Genomic DNA, 12,544 nt, shown 5'->3' on the forward strand with positions numbered 1-12,544 from the left:
TGCTTGCAGAACATAAAAGATACTTTGGATAAACTTGGGGATCAAATTGCAGTAATTCATGAAAAGCAGCCTGATGTTATATTGGAAGCATCTGGACCTGAGGCAATACAAATAGGAGATGCACTGACACAGCTGAATGCAGAATGGGACAGAATTAATAGAATGTACAATGATCGTAAGTGGTAAGTCAAGCATGATTGGTCTCTGTGACCGTGTGGTAAATACTTTATGTGCATGTTTATGTAAGTGTTTTTCAAATGCACCTTAATGATGAAGATGAGTTTGGGAATTATAGCTTTAATATATTGTTATTACAAAATAATTTCCAGAATCATTGACTGTTGAAATCATTAACATGGAAAGTAAAGTTAGACTGCTTTTGTGAAACTCATTGTTTCAACTTTATGAAATAGAAGGTTTTGTTCATAGAACATAAAATTTGGTTTTGTAAAGGTATTGCACAGCAAAGTTTTAGAAGAATAATGTTGTGTAAGACATATTTTAATGAAGAATTTAAGGCTGATTTTTGATTTTTGAAGGAAGGATGCAGTTTGAAAGAATGCGGTCTTTAAAATAAGCACCTATGACAGTTGTCAATAATATTTGTTGGAAGTATTTAAAGATGAGAGACTTGATTAGAACATTTTGTTGTTAGGAAAACAAGAGTATACTAAAATAAGTGATTAAGAAATGTGTATTTCTAATTTCCTTGCCATAAATAAGTGGAATTTCACTTGGGGCAAAAAGTTTGATTTCGTCCCACCCCTTACAAGAAAAGACATTAAACTTTTACATCTTTTTCTTTCTTAAATCTTTCATTCTCAACCTTAAATCTTTAAAAACATACTCAATACCACTTAGTCAATCTTTAAAGTGCATTAGGTGAGTATTTAAAGTTGGAATTTGAAAAAGTGTAAAAGTACACGTTCAGAAAGCTACCACTAAGCTCAAGGTGCTCACACTGCAAGCAGCAGCGGACACTGAGATTGCTCCTATGCAAAAAAACCCCTTAATGACTGAAAATTATTCTATGAAATTTAAAATTAAATGCAAATGATTATACTGTAGTTAATTTTCTTTTACAATATTTCCTTTTTAATGATGATGTAAAGTAGTGGATGATGCAGAAGTTTTGAAGAGCATAAAGTATGCCTAACCATGTTTACTTGTTTGTAGCACCAGAAATCTGCTATCAAACACCTATGATAGTGTATTTTGTAGAGATGTTTTTAGGAAGTGTGTATTACATAAGCAGATGTTTCCAACTCTTTCTCAGGGCACTGATGTAAAAATCAGTTGGTGTTATCATCTAAATAGAGATTCCAGAAATTTCTGGCCCGTGAATGAGCTAAGGATCAAGATTTCTAGTAACTTGGCAGGCAATGTTGTTTGACTGTAGGTTCCTTAATTAGAAAACAGTGATGCCAGCTATGTGCAACTTTCTGTGCTCTTGCTGGGTGCTCGTGGTCACCTGCTGAATTTGGAGACCACTGCTCCAAAATCTGGTGCTCATCCATTTTTATATGCCTGTAGCTATTGTATTGTCCTCATAGATACTGTATGCACTAAGCTTTAGTTATGCCTTTTTTCCCACTTGTAACTTACTTGAAAGCTTTATCTAATGTTAACAGCATTTTTCAAGTAGGAGTACAGTTTAATTTACTACTCAAATTTGCTTTAAGTAGCCAGGGCTAACCAGAAGCCTAGACTTCTTATTGAAAAGGAAGTGTAAGTGTATCAAAGAGTAAGTTTAATGTTTTTGAATAATTGAAAAAATGAAAGAGATTGCCTTTTCCGTCACTTTGCTGATACACATTAATCTTGAACTTCATAAAGTTTGTAAAGCTCTGCATATTAAAAAGAATAATATTGGGCTTCATTTTCATACAAGATGGGATTGCTGGGCTACTAATTTAGATAAATAATATGTAGTGTTTTGAATATATAAAATGCTGCAATTTTATTAGAAGCATGTGCTTTGATCAATGAAGACATTATTAATTGCAATATTAAAATGGCATTAGTATTTTTATACCTTTTGTTACAAAGAATTCTTAGCCAAGTTTAATTTTGCTTTTCCTAGTGTTGCACTAAGTATAAGCCGACCGACTATCTCCTTCATCATCTTTTGCTTTTTTAATCATCTTTTTTCTTTTTTCTATTTCTGGAGAGGGTGGAGATTGACAAAATGAGAAGCAGCAGCATCTGAAGCCTCTGGCAAAAGATTGACTTAGTTTTCATGGGTAGTAAAGATTTTGTGATTGAATGCCAGCTAAGTAGTTAAAACTTTGGTAAATGCTTTGATGAAGCCAAGCAGAAGTTGAATTGAACTTTACTTAGCAAAGCTTCTGAGTAGACAACTAAATCCAGCTAACTACAGTTGGAGTTGAACATGTGTAGGGTAAAATGTGTGTTTTGTATGTATATATGGACTAAATGCTTTGATCTGTTTGTAACAGTGCTGGTTTGCTAGGTCGTTCCTTTTGCTGTGGGTTTTTTCCCACTGCGAAAAGTGTTGATGGTATGGGAATGAGATGTGGTTTGGAAACAGTGGATTCTTGCAGAGGAGAGGCAAATGCTAGCCTAGTTTTGGTGCAATAGTCACAGGAATTTGATACTTTTAGCTTTCAGATGAGGCAGTTTGTAGGGAAACAGCAGCACATGCATCTGACTCAAAACTGGAGTGCAGCTTGGATCATGGCTCAAAACATTGATGGAGCTGTAGTCTCACAACAGAAATGGCACAAATTAAAACTTTGAATCTCAGTGTTCTCTGAAGTTTTAAAATTCTGAAAAAGTCATGTGGTCAAAACTCCCTCAAAAACTTTAATTTTTAAGGAAGCCTGTAAAACCTTCTTTTAATCTATTTTAAGTGCTTAGAATGTATCTTCTCATTAAATGTGGAATGAGTTACTGTCACGAGACAATGTGCTTAGTCTGAAATATATGTGAGAAATAAAGGGATATTGAGATTTGGGGTCAGTGTACAGGTTGGTCTAGGGTATTAAATCAAGGTATGTGCTGAAACTGAAATGGTAGAACTAGGAGATAAGGATAAAAAAATTGAAGTGGAGGTTTTGAAGACTGCTTTACTGGAATTGGCTAATAATAAGAAGAAAAAATAAGCCCTGTATATGCCAAGAAATATGGATCTTTTGTAAAATGAGATTTAATTTTGATGAAATTAATCTCACTAAGAACTCTAGGATTGTTGACTTTAGTGAAAAAAAATAGTTGCAATAATAGCTTTTTAGAGTTTGGTTTTAGATATCTTTGTTATACTGCTAATTTCAGATTGCATCTATACATGTGCAATAACCCTGGAGTCTTTACTGTTGCAATTGTTTGCAATAATGGGCTGCAAATGACATAGTTCCTCAGTCAAAATGGACAGTCCTCTAGCAGTTGTCTTACCTCTTTAAAGATGACTTTTTAAATTAGTGTGGACTAGTTAACAATCACCAAATAGAAAGTCAGTCTATTCTATTCTGACATGTTTTTCTCATGCTCTCCCTTTGTCAGCTTGTTAACATAACAGAACTTTCATTTTATTAAAAAACAACTTTCTGACTATGGTTATTCTGCTTGTTTCATGCTAGAACATGTTGCCCTTCAAGTTTAACAACACATTAATTTGAGGCTGCAAAGATGATGACAATGAAATACGTGGTAAATTATTGTGTGATTAAATTCTGTAAGGCCTACTTATATGTGCTCACTGGTAATACTATACAATCAAATATATAATCTATATAATCAAAATGACCTTCACTTAATAAATTCTGGGCACTAGCACTCCATTTTCTCTTAATGAAGGAGAAAAAAAAAATCCGAGCAATTAATCATATTTCACACTGTCTAATAGCTGAATTGTTTCACGATGACGAAGGAAAGGGTTTTTGACTAAAACCAATTTGATGTAGCTAATCAATCTTTATTTTTTAAGTGATAGAAACAAGTTTGCTTAGAACTACCCTTGCTTCCTTCAGCTGGAAGTTAATGACAGTCTGTGCTGTTGGCTTTCACCAGCTGCTACTGTGCCAGGAAGCCTTGAGTACTAGGACTTGGTTAACCAGGCTGCATGTTAGTCTTTCTGTTGTGCAAGGCAAATTTCCACTCGGTGGAGGGGGATTCCCAGCCCTTTAGGTGAGGTTTTGGCTAACTTTTCAATGCTTTGTTTCCCCGCAGTTGCTTTGACAGGGCGATGGAGGCGTGGAGGCAGTTCCACTGCGATCTCAACGATCTCTCCCACTGGATAGCGGAGGCTGAAGTGCTGCTGGCTGATGCCCGTGCGCCCGACGGCAGCCTGGAGCTGCATCAGCAGGTACGTGGGAGCCGGGCAGAAAGTGAGCAAGCTGCAGAAAGCCTGGATTTCCATCTAAAATAGCAGCTTTATAGATAGACGTGTGGATTCGCAGAGAGGCTCTGCAATTACACTTCAAAAAGCAGGAACTCTTAACGTTTCTATTTTGGCTGCAGTTTCAGATTTATTCTTGGGGAAGAGCTCAACTCCTAATTATAGTATGGGGTTTTATGATTACTCTTAGTATGGATTGGTTTGAGATAATTACGTAATTCAAATGTTGGCATAATTTGTCAGTTTATAAGTTTTGTTACAGTGTCACAAAGTTGTTAATCAGTTAAAAAAATCCGGTATATTATTTCATTTACTTTTGACTCATAATTTTAAAAAATGGACCCCAAAGAAGGTCATTTATAACTTAGCAAATTATTTATTTAAACAAATGTATTTTGGAGAAACTGCCTTGTATAAACAATCTAGAAAAAGAAGATTCCAATTACGGGGATTTTAGGTTTGATTATTTTTTTTTCTGGTTCTGAAATTTAGTTCCCTGATGTCTTTTTATATTACTTCCTTTTAAATAAAGAGAAGAAAGCAAAACTTTAACGATCAGATTTTTTTTTTCTTTTGTGAGTATTAGTTATCCAAGTGTCAGATGTGTGTTGTGAAAGAAAAGTTCTATCTAAGACAGAGCTTCTGTTTTATCCTTATTGCTGCTTCAGGTTTTCTTCTAGGACATTTCACTTCTTTCTTGAATCATCTTATTTCTATTCTAGTTGCAAAGAAATTTTTGCTAACTGTGTAAGACTTTTGTAGTTGTTAGGGGTGTTTGATGGTTTAATCCTGACATCTTTTGACTTTCTTTAACTTCATGGATTTTCTGTGGTGTCTGGGACCATAGCAGCACTGCATTAATTATCCTAGCTAAAATACTCTGAAGGTAAAGAAATATTTGGGGTATAGATTATGAAAATACCTGCTTACAAGTCAAACCATAGCACTGGTGGCTATGCATTCTTGTGATTCTTTTTAATATTCATAGCTTATTCTTTGCCACTGTCTTCTTATGACACCTAGAAAACTGAATTATATTCAATAACAGAACATTAATAACTTTATTAACAGCATCCATTTATAAGTAAAATGGTTTTAAATGCCTCTTTTAGTAAAATAATATGCACCCAGTTTTCATCCTGCATATCATGACCCAGATCAAAGTCACTTCAGGTCAGTAATAAAATTCTGTTTGTGACAGGAACTTGAAGAGGGAGTCAGCAGCCATCAGACCAGTGTTTCAGCATTGAACAGGACTGGGGAAGGGATCATACAGAAACTGTCTGCTACAGATGGGAGCTTCCTGCAGGAGAAACTGGCAGGGTTGAATAGACGCTGGAAAGCAATCACAACAGAGGTCATGGACAGACAGCGGAGGTAATAAGTTAATCAAAAATTTGGATGTCTCATCAGATGCAATAAGGAGAATTTCATTTAGTGCACTCTGGGAGAGAGTGCATTCTATTGCACGCTGTCATTAATCTGAATTTTCCTAATGTTCAGAGCTCTGTTTTGAATTGTCTTCTAGAACAAATTTCTTGTAAATTCCGCAATTGACTGTGTAATAAGTCCTTGTTTAGAAAAAGGACACAAGATGACAACCACAAAACTACTTTTGTTACAGTTTTCCTTTGTTTTAAAAGTAATTTCCTTATAAAACTAGACTTCTTAGGAGGAATTGCTCAGCTACTTTCTGTATGAAGCTGACCTGTAAGTACCTTATATTAAGCTTTGTATTATCATTGATAGAGATTTACTAATTGAAACAACTTGTATTGTTCTTGAATTTCCACAATACTGTAAAGTAAGATATTTATGTAATTATGTGTTTTTAACAGGTCCTGATACATATAGGAATAAAATAGGATCTTGCTTCATTATTTAGTTTGAGAAATTTCATTAAAGTTTCTTATGTGATTTAGTGGAAGCATTATATACATCCCTAAAACCTCCAGGGGAAAAATTCAGTGACCTTATAATGATTAGGCCTGAAGGTGTTGTCATTACTATCACTTACATTTAATGTTTTCTGCAGTCTTCGGAACTAAAATTTGTCTATTTTTAAGAAAGTAGTATTTATTTGTAAGTATCTTGCATTTTAATGTTGACAGTGGAATCTTTTGATGATAAAAGTGAATTCTTTACTGAAAATAAAGTTGATTGTGGCATCAGAAGTCATGTAGGACTGATGTGCTGGACTTCTTGCTTCACTTTTTAAGGCTAAAAGGAGAGAACCAGCAGCTGATAGAGTACAGAAAGAAGCTTGATGAGCTGCGTTGTTGGTTGGAAAATGTAGAAAATGCTCTGGACACAAGGTTTACTTTCAACCATGAAGAAAACTTGCAAGAATTACAGGCAAGGCTGATTAGCATGTATTTATGTATATATCTGTCTTGTGTAAAGCATCAGAACATGGCTTTTGAGAAGGGGAATAGCCAAAGAAATATTATGGTTGTGTGAGACAATTTTGAGATTACTTAGATGGGCAGGATGCTCCTCAAAATGAAGTTGGGTTGAGTTGGTAACTGGTATGTATCCAAAAGATGGTGTCTGTATATAAGACTGTTAGAAATAGATACACTACTGATAAAATTTAATAAGTACAATTTCACTGGAGATGTGTGTGTCTCAACTTTATAATTAGTAAAACCTATAGAGAAAGACTGATAATCTTCAATGATACCATCATTTTCCCATTTACTGGGCAGGTGTAATAATCTCTTGTGTGTATAAGATTTTATCTAAACTGTTTTTAAAACTGTATGGGTTTTGGTCATTTAAATAAGTTGTGTGCATATGTATGTGGTGTTTTTTCCTTTATTTTGTGTCTGGCTTTGACAACAAAACATCTTTGGTTTTTAGAACGTTTGGAAGAAATGTTTCTGAAATCCTAAAAGAATGAGAGGAGTAGTCAGTCCAACTAACCTGGTTGCTCATTTTTTTAAAATTCAGTAATTTAAAAAAAGGCAACAAAAAACCCCACAAAACCCCAACCAACCTCTTTTAGACCAAATCTGCGTGGGAAGTCTTGGACAAGTGTTTATAAACAATGTAAAGTAGTTGTGTTTGCCTAAACAAATAGACTTGTGTCAGTTGAGTATTTCCTGCCCATCATCAAAGTGTAATTTTTCTTGTCATCTACCTTAATATAAATGCTAAAAGTGAAAAGTAATAAATGTTTCAGTAATTTCTAGATCAACCATAGAAACCAAAACAGAAGTTTTTCTGTTTATGTTCAGGGAGATGCCTAATATTAGCACTAAAAGACAGCTTTCCTTATCCTTTAATCTATGCATTTTATTTGTCTAAAACTCTTCTGTGCATTTTAGGTCTTAAGTGAAGAGATGGAAGTTCTGGCTGACAAACTGGAATGGCTGAACAGAACTGAACCTGAAGTGCTGTTGGATAAAAATATTGATCTTCAGGAAAAAAACAAACTTTCTGATAGCCTGCAGTCCCTCAATGTGAGGTGGAATAAGGTATGCATTTCTTCAGTATTGGATACCTGAGGTTGAAAATAGAGTGGTATGCCTGGAATAGTTGTTTTCCTTTTATGTGTCTGTGACATGTGGCATGTACATAAAATTATTTGGAAACCATATAGACACGATCAAGAAATGTAGCCCAACCCACTGAGACATGAAAATACTGATGGATATTTTTCCATCAGATTGAGTTAATTTAGTTAGCTCAGGTTTTTCTGTTGCTTTGGTTTGGTTGGGGTTTTTTTTTTGTGTTGGCTTTTTTTTTTTTTTTTTTTTTTTGAAAGATAGATCAAAAGTATCTGCTAGATCAAAAATATTTTGAGTCAAATATTAATGTATCAACTTGAAATTGAGAGTTAGAACAAATCTTTACCGTGTAGGAAAGTTGAATGCTTCTAGCAGTTAAGAGGAAAAGAAGTGAAGCTGTGGTAAAGCTTAGAAAATCTTACCAAGTGTGTCTGAGATTCTTCTTAAACATTACTGTAAATTAGAAACTCATGTGTTCAATCTCATTGGCAAGGCTGGTTGGAATAAAGCAAGATTATTTTCAAGCAAAGCCTGGAGATCCAAATGAAAAAATTAAATTATTTTAGATTATTTTATAGATGACAGAGGTAAGAATTTATTGAGGATAGGGCTTTTGATAGTTCAGAGAAAGAAAAAGATGTTTTTTACCAACTGAGCCATGGAAATAGTTCCCCCACTGCTTTAAATACTGCATTTTCATCACTGCCTTTTAAAAAGCAAATAGGCAAATTTGTTTTCACTACAGTGGAGTTGTAACACTTTCTTTATTCAATTAGTTCCCTATTTCTCTACGTTTGTGTGTGACTGATAACAAACCATGCTTTGCATCATCTTTTCTTCAAAGTATATTCAAATAACGAATATGGTGCTTTGACAGTAAAAAACATGTAAACGACCTGTCTACAACAATTTATTTATTTCTTTTCAATATTTAGGTGTGACACTGGGATGTATTGAAAAAGCACTTTAGCACCTCTTGAAGTTTTTATTGCTTTTTAAAGGATACCTTCCAAAAAAAATTGAAGTATATCTGAGGCATGGTGTAAAATGTTTTGTCTTGCAACAAGAGATTACTTTTCTGCCATTAATGTAGGTTGTGTTACTGTTTTTATTTCTCTCTGCTGGGCTGTAGGTGTTCAGAGAACTACCTGACAAAGTGAGAGAATTAGAGGTGTTTGTTGGGCAGCCCCGTCTTGTTACAAAGACAAAGCCTCCTGGTGAGTGATTGGTCCTTCTGTTCTGCTTGTTTGTCTTGAGTGTAATCCTGTTTGCAGTCAAAAGTAATTAAAAAGGAAGAAACTCCATGGGCTTAGACAAATATAATTAAGAAATGTTGAAGTATTGTGCTGAACTTGAGGCTGCCTTCTCTATGGGAGAGAGGGAATATTTGGATAGGGAAGAAGTCACTCTACTGTTCAGGAGTGGGGTAGTCTTTTGGAGTTTCTCTAAGAGGTTTGAAACGGAGAAATTTTTATAATTTCCTAATAATAGTCCTCATCAGGACTAGGTACAGAATAAAAACCAAAATAGCTGTGTTTATGACAGCCTGTTTATGACAGCTTATTTTCTGTGGATTTGTGATCATGCCTTTGACTAATTAAGATCCACTGGAAGCTTTCCATACAGGTAATTATTTGTAAAGTATCTCTTGCATGCAGATTTTTTGGAGTCCTTATAAATAAAGACCATTCTGCTTTCAGCTCAGTTAGGGGGACAGATGGGTCTCTCTTATCTGCTAGACACTTACCTTCCTGAATCTCTTAGGGAAAGCTGTCTAAATATATGCTCTTGTATCAGGCACTGACACTGGTCATATTTTCAAGTTGTTGGAGGCAGTTCAGCAAATACAGACTATAAACAAAATGCCCAGGTCTCCCTTTTGGAAATTTAGGTAAAGAAGACAGCCTTTGCCTGAAAGAATTTGCAACTTCAGTAAATGAACTCTTTTTTAATTTTTTTTTTCCTTAATTCAGCATCAGTAAACAAAATTTGAGGCAAACCAACGTCTGTTTAATTCTTTTAAAACCTTGAATTCAGCTTGTTCTCCTTTCATATAATGTGTTTGCTAAACAAAGCTCCTGTGTTTTGTTGTTTGAGGGAAGTGTGAAATATTCATGCTCCAGTTTGAGGTAACTTAATCCTTCTTGGAATTAGAACACAACTTCTGGAGTGAATGTTACTATTAATTCAGCTCATTTCTCACTTCTTTCTTGTGTCATATTAAAGAGATAGAAAGGTATGACTGAACTAGTGGGCAGCTGTCCCTTCCTCAGTTGTGTTATGCCAAGTCTATGAAGCATCTGTTGCAGAAGCTTCACTCGTGCTTAAGTGAATCCTGAGCTGAGAGCAAAGACTTCTTTGCTACATAGTAGAAAAGGGAGGAAGACAGTTTTAGACATTTATCTTAAAAGTATTGGTTTTTATGCTTAGTAAAAATACAATTACAAAAAATAAAAATACAGTTGTTAAAATACAGTTTTTGCTATGCTTTCTCTGTAGATGCTGTTGCATACTTATAGGAATTACCAAAAAGCCCCTGTAATTCCGAGAACTGCTTGTGTGGCCATGACTACTTTTTCTTTAACAGAACCCCCACACTCTGTTTCAGATATCCAAAAGGTGGTGCTAGCATCTTCTTCATTGGAAATTCCTGTTCAGGCTCAGCAGGCTTTGGAACTTTCTGCACCTGCTGATCTGGACAAAACTAGAACTGAGCTGGCTGACTGGTTGGTATTGATTGACCAGATGCTCAAGTCAAACATAGTCACTGTGGGAAATACTGAAGAGATCAATCGGACTATTGCACGAATGAAAGTATGTGTTTTGTGAAGGCTAGTAGAAAAATGTCTCACATTTTAATAGTTCTTAGAATCACTAAAGAAACTATAAGCAATAAAGTATTTAAGGAGGAAAAAACCCTGACTGCAACTAAATGCATAACATGAAAGTTACACTTTAAATGCTGTTATTACACTTTTCTTCTTCAGAGGCATTTCCTGTTTATTCTTGTGTCCCTGTGTGAGCTAAGTACTGTTGTTTTTTTATTTGAAGCAGAGAAAATAGAGAATACCTCCTGACATCTTTTGGGATTTGTCATAGTTAAGTTACATGGGAAACTTTAGAGCAGCTTCATGTTTGCTTAGTGGGTGACCTTTGATTCCCTCTTTAGTGGTTTCTAATGAGTTTTGTTTGCTGTAGTTACACTAAATGGTTTTTCAGAGACATGCTAAGAGGATTAAAAGTTGTAACAGAAATGCTTATGATGTAAATGTTTATTTCTGTTGATAGCTCATGCTATGTTGAACTGTGACTAAGGACAGTATTAGTGAGAAGTATGTAGTTGTTAAGGATCATTTTATTTGACTTAATATCAATTAACTAAGTGTAGAGTAAAAACTGTAGGATAAACAAGTGCTAAGCTGTTTCTGTGGGTATCTCAATAGTCTGTAGGAATAACCTGATGTAGCTTTAGAAACACTTTCTTTTAACTGCGTAGTACTTGTAAATATGGGCTTCTGGTACATGGCCATGGAGAGAACAATGGTTTACAGAACAACATTATACAGTCTGATTGTTCTTTCCAGTTGTTCTTTACTTTCCCCCTGTGCTCACTTCTGCTTCTGATATATATAAATGATGCCAGCTTGGTAAGGAGAAAAATAAGTTATGGAAAAATGAAAAATAGATATTGGAAAGCATTGTGCACCAGCTCTGTTAACTATGTGGTTTCATCTCTGGATTTTCAGCAATTTACATTATTTTAGCTTTTCAAACAGTGCCATAATACTGTGATAACTCAAGGGTTACAGTAATAATGGGGCCAGCTGTATTCTTGTGGAGACACATGCATTTTTTTAAGCTAAGTAATGCAGATGAATAGAACTATTTTCTACTTTTTGGACTTAAAAATCATATCCTGATTCTCAACAGATAACCAATGCAGATATGGACCACCGGCACCCTCAGCTTGATTCTGTTTTTACATTGGCTCAGAATTTGAAAAACAAAACTTCCAGTTCAGACATTAGGACAGAGATCACAGAGAAAAGTAAGTTTCTCCATCCTGTGTTCACAAATACATTGTTTCCATGCAGTAAAAAAAAAATCTTCATCTCTTTTTCTAAAATTATCTGTTGAGCATAGCTGGAGTTGCCTTCCTTGAAAAAGAAAAGAAAACTTGAAAGTGGCTTTCACTTAAATACTCTAATGAAAATTCCTGGAACAAGAATGGCTGCTTGCTTTTCTGACTGACTGTTTTTCCAAGTATGCAGGTCAATAGTTTTGCTGGGATTTTGAAATATTTTGTGAAGAATTTGGGTTGCTTCACAGCCACAGACCCGGGATGAGGATTTTATTTGAGAAAAGGAGCTAATCATGTTTATTTTTTTTGTTGAGCTCTGAGACACTGGACAGTTAATAACATGAATGTATTGACTTTAGGACAATGACTTTGCATGTTTGCTTTGAAAATGGTTGAGAGTAGAGATTTTAAGTCATTGTCAAATACTTGAAAATTTAGTTTCCAACTTAAAGGTCCCCACTCCCTTATTGGTACTTAAGAAATGTACAATTGTCACAATTTGAAATTAATGGACAGTCTGGTTTTTGAAATCTTAAGCTTTGCTGGTTGCTAAGATTAGAAAATTCATGCAGCAGGAAATACCATATTTAGAAG

The 12,544-nt window shown here is 34.8% G+C and overlaps 1 protein-coding gene across 4 annotated transcripts in view; it reads left to right on the forward strand.

The window, feature by feature from the left end:
- The window catches only part of UTRN (utrophin), a 329,881-nt gene that overhangs the window by 131,029 nt on the left and 186,308 nt on the right, over positions 1 to 12,544 (forward strand). For all 4 annotated transcript variants that reach the window (XM_056488825.1, XM_056488823.1, XM_056488826.1 and 1 more), the window contains 8 exons: positions 10 to 182; positions 4,189 to 4,324; positions 5,559 to 5,734; positions 6,577 to 6,712; positions 7,687 to 7,836; positions 9,002 to 9,086; positions 10,478 to 10,683; positions 11,800 to 11,917. In XM_056488825.1, coding sequence (XP_056344800.1) covers positions 10 to 182; positions 4,189 to 4,324; positions 5,559 to 5,734; positions 6,577 to 6,712; positions 7,687 to 7,836; positions 9,002 to 9,086; positions 10,478 to 10,683; positions 11,800 to 11,917 — 1,180 coding nt within the window. The remainder of the gene's footprint in view (positions 1 to 9; positions 183 to 4,188; positions 4,325 to 5,558; positions 5,735 to 6,576; positions 6,713 to 7,686; positions 7,837 to 9,001; positions 9,087 to 10,477; positions 10,684 to 11,799; positions 11,918 to 12,544) is intronic.

This window comes from Oenanthe melanoleuca, chromosome 3 (genome assembly GCF_029582105.1).
Source record: "Oenanthe melanoleuca isolate GR-GAL-2019-014 chromosome 3, OMel1.0, whole genome shotgun sequence".
In the NCBI taxonomy this organism is placed as follows: domain Eukaryota; kingdom Metazoa; phylum Chordata; class Aves; order Passeriformes; family Muscicapidae; genus Oenanthe; species Oenanthe melanoleuca.